Source organism: Octopus sinensis, linkage group LG4 (genome assembly GCF_006345805.1).
Source record: "Octopus sinensis linkage group LG4, ASM634580v1, whole genome shotgun sequence".
Taxonomy (NCBI): domain Eukaryota; kingdom Metazoa; phylum Mollusca; class Cephalopoda; order Octopoda; family Octopodidae; genus Octopus; species Octopus sinensis.
The window spans coordinates 67,461,267-67,467,747 of NC_043000.1; the positions used below are offsets into that span (position 1 = coordinate 67,461,267).

At 33.3% G+C, this 6,481-nt stretch overlaps 1 protein-coding gene across 3 annotated transcripts in view; it reads left to right on the forward strand.

Moving 5' to 3' along the window:
- Positions 1–438: 438 nt before the first annotated feature.
- The window catches only part of LOC115211097, a 144,767-nt gene continuing 138,724 nt past the window's right edge, over positions 439–6,481 (forward strand). The window contains exon 1 of one of the 3 annotated variants that reach the window (XM_029779987.2): positions 439–1,173. In XM_029779987.2, coding sequence (XP_029635847.2) covers positions 1,095–1,173 — 79 coding nt within the window. In that variant the 5' untranslated portion in view covers positions 439–1,094. The remainder of the gene's footprint in view (positions 1,174–6,481) is intronic. The other 2 variants (XM_036502101.1, XM_036502102.1) reach the window with 2 other exon arrangements.

Sequence of the window (6,481 nt, forward strand, 5' to 3'; positions counted from 1 at the left end):
CATTTTAAGCATCCCTTCCCCTTCTCCATTATCATTATCTTCATTATCGTCAGCAGCAGCATTATCTCTTTCTTCATTATCTTCCACTTCAAGATTTCATTCTTCTAAATTACAGTTTCAATTTGCATCATTTTCGAAAGTATTTCGCTCTGTAATGTTTACACATGAAATTGTATATTATTATAACCAACTGTATTATTTCGTTATAACCACAGCAGCTTTCTTTTACTGCACTGATGATTTTACTTGCAAATTGATAACTTCATTAGATTTGTAAGCTGAAGAATATATACAGAAATATTCTTCCGTTGATATCGATAATATTGCCTGCTGCATTAGTACAAAACTATATATATATAATATATATATATATATTATATATATATATATATATATATATATATAGATATAGATATAGATATAGATATAGATATATTAAAAATTAATATATATATATTTAAATCAGCTCAATTAAATCTATCATTTAGGCTTTAAATTTTCTGTTTTCTAAATTTACACGATAGCAATCTAACAATCTTAAACATGCCTGCTTATATCAATGATGACTGTGCTTGTACTACAGTCAGCTCGCTCGTTAGGGAGATGCAGGATGAAGCAATAGTATCACAGACACGTCAAATGAACTATGTTGATTTATAAAGGCGTCTTATATTAATGATACAATTAACGACAACAACAGCCATTCCAGCCATAACATCAATGAGATGCAATCCATTTGTCTTCATATCCAACTGTTTCGATAGACCAACCAATCATTCAGTCTTATGGTCAACCAGCCGCACCGTAACATCATTCATTCTAACATTCTCACTCATAGTTGGTTGGATGGCTGGTTTCTTATTTAGTTCTATTGTTAGTTTTCCTGGCACACAGTCTATATTTTATTTATCAAGTAATCTAAGACGGGAGTGACGAAATAATACATGTATTTGTTTACATCATTTATAGTTATATTAATGTGCAAAGAAATGCTATTCATATCGGAACATATGTAGTGGAGAAGCTACATTATTAAAATTGTGTTGATATTGAAGATTTTAATCTGAAAATAACAACGGCTGCTAAATCTTGAGATGCACAATGGACAGGAATTACCGCTTATTAGATCTGTGTTGCTACTACATTTTTTTGGATTTATCACAAATAGTTTCGGTAAGTTAATCAATTAATTAATATGATGCTGTTTGATTCGAACATGTATGTATGTATGTATGTATGTATGTATATATATATATACACTCACACAGACACACACACATACACACATACACACATACACACACACACACATGTACATACATATATACATACATACATACATACGCACACATACACTTTCACACACACATATACATGTGTGTGTGTAAAAGAAACAGAATATTACATAAAGTAATCAAAATGAAAAATGAATTTTAATTATGATGTTAATGAAATATATTTTGCTTTAATTTCACTCGTTAAATTCAGATGTAGACTGAAAAAATAAATATAACGCATTATGAATTATATAATACCACATTTCTTAAATTATACATTACGTATATAAATTCTTACAGACATACGGTTTATATACAAGCATATTTTATATGTATCCAAATATCTATATTTTAGCATATCAGTAATTGGTTTATCAATCTCTCCATTTCTGCCAGTCAACTAATTTTCTATCTATCTATCTATCTATCTATCTATCTATCTATCTATCTATCTATCAATTTATACATACATGCATAAATACACAGAATATATACAGTCATACAAGCGCATGTATACATATATATACATATATATGTATACATATCTATATACATATATGTGTGAAAGCACGCGCGATGTGAGCGTGCGTGTGCGTGCATGTACGTGTGTGCGTGTGCGCGTGTATTATGATCAAAGCTTATACTGCGTGGCCGAAAACTGTGTCTTGGGATTTATTTGTGGTGCATTCCTCGCAATAACGTCTCTAAATTTTTTAACTGCAGTGAAGATTCGTTCAATTAGATTTGTTTTTTTCTTTCTTTTCATTGCTAGAACATTGCTAGTGTGCAGAATCAAGGTTCATACACGAGTGAAATATATATATATATGTATGTATGTATGTATGCATGTATGTATGTATGTATGTATGTATGTATGTATGTATGTATGTATGTATGTATGTGTGTATATATATTATATTATATATTATATATACATATATATTTGTATGTATATATATTGTATTATATATTATGTACACATATATATTTGCATGTACATTTGTATACATGCATACGTGTATAGATACTCTCTCAGACTCTCTCTTTCACATGCACACACACATATGCTTGTGTGCATGTATGTATCCACGGTTCTGTCTATCAATCCCTGCCTGTCTTATTTCTCTTCTCTTCTGTCTCTGTCTCTCGCTCCCTGTCTCTCCACACGTGCACACACACGCACTTACACACACATCCATACACCCTCATGCGCGTAAGCGCGCACCCACCCACCCCAACACACACATACACGCACGCATACACTTAAACACATATTTTGGTACATATGAACAATCGTGTATGATTAAATAATTTCTTAACCGATTCTCCAATTAACTCTACTCGTCTGCTTTTGTGTGTGTTCCTGTGCGTGTGTGTGCGTGTGTTCGTGTGCGTGTGTATGTGTGTATGTGTGTGTGTGTTAGTGTGTGTGTGTGTGTGTGTGTGTGTGTGTGTGTGTGTCTGTGTGTGTTGGGTGTGTTTTAGTGTGTATGTGAGTGCTGTTGTCGTCGTCATCATCAGCAACATCATCATCGTGACAACCGTCGTGCGTGCGTGTATATGTGTGTGTACGCGTGTGTGTATGTTGTATCTGTGAGTGTGCTAGTGACTGGGTGTTCGTGGTTATCATCATCCTTATCATCATCATCATCATCATCATCATCATCATCATCATTATTATTATCATTGAAACTATGTAATATGACAGGTATTTTAATATCCTTTTAACCTTATTATATAGTACACACCGAATTTTAAGAGCACAAGTAAAAATGAAGTCCTCTTGTATATTTGCGCGTGGGTGTGTGCCTAATGTATATATATTTTAACAAAATGAACTTTCGCGAATTACAGCTCCTTTTCTTTTATTCTCTGCGATTCTAAGTCAAATCTTTCCTCATCTAGATACAAAAGGAGCACTTTTGTTTTCGCTTTCCGTTTGAAGAATTTATCCACGGAGAATTCTAACACGTATTTTATTAATAGTGACTTTTTTGTACTCTTTTTTTTTTTCATATTTTTTATACTTCCTTTTTTTATTCGACGAATTTGTATTTTGTTCGTTGATTCTTTTGCACTACACCTCTGCACTTTCTACACTCGCCCAACATCTTAGGCCCCTGTGACCAGTAAAAGAGGTTGCTACTACTACTACTACTGCTGCTACTACTATTACTACTACTACTACTGCTGCTGCTGCTGCTGCTGCTGCATTTTGTTGTTGATATAAAAACAGCTTTTGAGATATATATATATTTCATACTGTTTTCTTCGATTTACATTTAAATGTTTATGTATGTGTATCGATGTATGACTTGGTACGTGTGTGGGTGTGGGTGTGCCAGTGTGCATGTACGCATTGTCAAATATACGGTGGTGTTATCACACGGAACATGGTAAATGGTAATTAATGATTGTGGGCAGAAACATGATAACTCTTGCATTCGTCTCAAAGTAAATATTGCCTTAACGATAAACATGTATGTATGTATGTATGTATGTATGTATGTATGTATGTATGTATGTATGTATGTATGTATGTATGTATGTATGTATGTGTATGTATGTATGTATGTATGTATGTATGTGTATGTATGTATGTATGTATGTATGTATGTATGTATGTGTGTGTGTATGTATGTATGTATGTATGTATGTATGTATGTATGTATGTATGCATGCATACATGCATGCATGCATGCATGTATGTATATATGTATGTATGGATGGATGGATGGATATATGTATGCATGTATTTATCTGTGCATATGTATGTGTATGGATGGATGTACTTATGTATGTGTATACTCTAATGTATATATGTATGCAGATAAGCATAAATAGATAGATGGATGGATGAATGGACGAGTAGGTGGTTTGATGAATTCACTTATAAAACTCATGCATACACACAGACAGACATACGTACATAGATACAAGTATACATACGTTCGCATATACATGCATCCATACAAACATACGTACATCCTTACACACATCAGCACATATGTACTAAGTCAGTAACTATGTACGTATGTATGTATGTATGTATGTATGTATGTATGTATGTATGTATGTATGTATGTATGTATGTATGTATGTATGTATATATGTGTGTATGTATATATGTATGTATGTATGTATTACTTATGCATGTATGTTGCATATTTTTATATAGTATATGTTGTGGTTGTGTATATATGATAGTGCATGATAGTGCGTGTGTATAAGCAAGTGCAGTTGTGCGTAAGCGCGTGTGTATGTAAGTGTGTGTATGAGTAAAATGTACAGCATCGTAATGTTTTGCATTTTAGTTGTCCATATGGCGAATACAGAAACTTTATTACTACTAATATTACTACTGTTATTGTCGTTACTGTCACGTGTGTTAAGATTTTGCGTTTTCATCCAATGTATACTCTGTACTTTACGTTAATATCTTAAATATTTAATAGCTAAACATATTATGAGACGCACGAATGGAAAAGGTGTTGTTAGTTTAATGTTGTCAGGTGTAAGTCTGGAGAATTAGGTAAACAAATAGCAAATAAACTTAATTGAAATATGAGATATTCCAAATTTTCTGTTGTTGCTAAGGATATCTGATTTGAAGAATTCGTTAGATATCGGTATTAAAAGTTATGGAGGCTGTTTAAGTGTTTGTGGAACAAGACTTCTATTAGATTCTACAGCTAGCTTTTGCGGATAGAATTCACACTCCTTTATTGTGTCGATTAGATTAAGAAGACGACGGTTTGAATATTTCATGAACATCTTCGATCAAAGTTGTAATTTATTAATTGGTCGTAATTTGATGAGATTAATTTTTACCATTTAAATAGTTTTATTGCTACTTCGATATTATCACTGAAAATGTTGTTGTTGTTGTTGCTGCTGCTGCTGCTACTGCTTCAGTTGCTGTTGTTTCTGCTGCTGTTGTTGTTGTTATTATCGTCGTCATCGTCATTGTCGTCGTTTACCTCCTAGAACAGCACCCTGATCAGCCAGGTCTGTTGTCCAAAATCATTCAGGAGAGTCATACGGTGCCAATAAATTTTCAAACATAGTGAATCTTAACTAGGACCAAAATGTGTGGATGATTCCTCCCAGATGGCAAAGGTGTGATGTGAAAGAAATTTGGTTGCTATTTCGAGCACGTCAAGCCACCGCATAGAAATCTCTTTCGTCGTTGGCTTGATTTTGTGTGTGTGTGTGTGTGTGTGTGTGTGTGTGTGTGTATGTGTGTGTGTGTGTGTTTGTGTGTGTGTGTGTGTGTGTGTGCGTGTGTATGTGTGTATGTGTGTGTGTGTGTGTGCGTGTATGGGAGAGAGATGTACTTAGATTGACACACTATATATATTTTTTTTCACGTGATAACCAACAATTCAGAGATCAGATCTTAACATTTGGTGCAATTTTCAATTCCCGCTGTTCAGTACCTTTTTCTTTTTCAGAGTTCATTTATTTATTTCTTCATTCATTCATTCATTCATTCATTTGTTTATTGTGGCAGACAATAAATAGTAGAAAAGAATATGTTTACTGGGGAAAACCAAGAAAGAGAGCAAAGCAATTTTATATTTCGACATTATTGTCACCTATACATTTTCATGCAGACTTCAAACCAATAATTATAATCGTCTGAGTTTAAGGTAGAGTACACGCAATTTGTCGACAAATACTTTCAAAAATTTCTATCGCTCAACATGAAAATACATTCTTATTCCAACGATTCACTATTTAAAATGCATACATGCATATATAGGTACATATGTGCGTACATACATACGTGCATACATAAGTACACACATACAGATATACATATACAAAGTCATACATGCACACAGACACCGGTGCACACATAAGAAAACATAGGCACGCACACTTACACACACCTACACAAATCTCACTCAGTGTATTATTTCATCATGTATGTGTCTGTATGCATGTGTGCGTTAAGAGTGCGCTTGTGTATGTATGTATAATGCATAATACACCTAAAATACATACATACATATACGAATGCATATACATATAAATATGTATGTATGCATGTATGTATGTATATGCCTGGTGACAGAAAATAAGATCTTTACAGTCACTGTCAACCATTTCCTAGTAAAAATAAAAATGGTACGCTGCTGAAAAGTATTGAATGGTCGTTCAGTTTAACGTTCAAATGTCATCCTATAAAATTTAGCTTA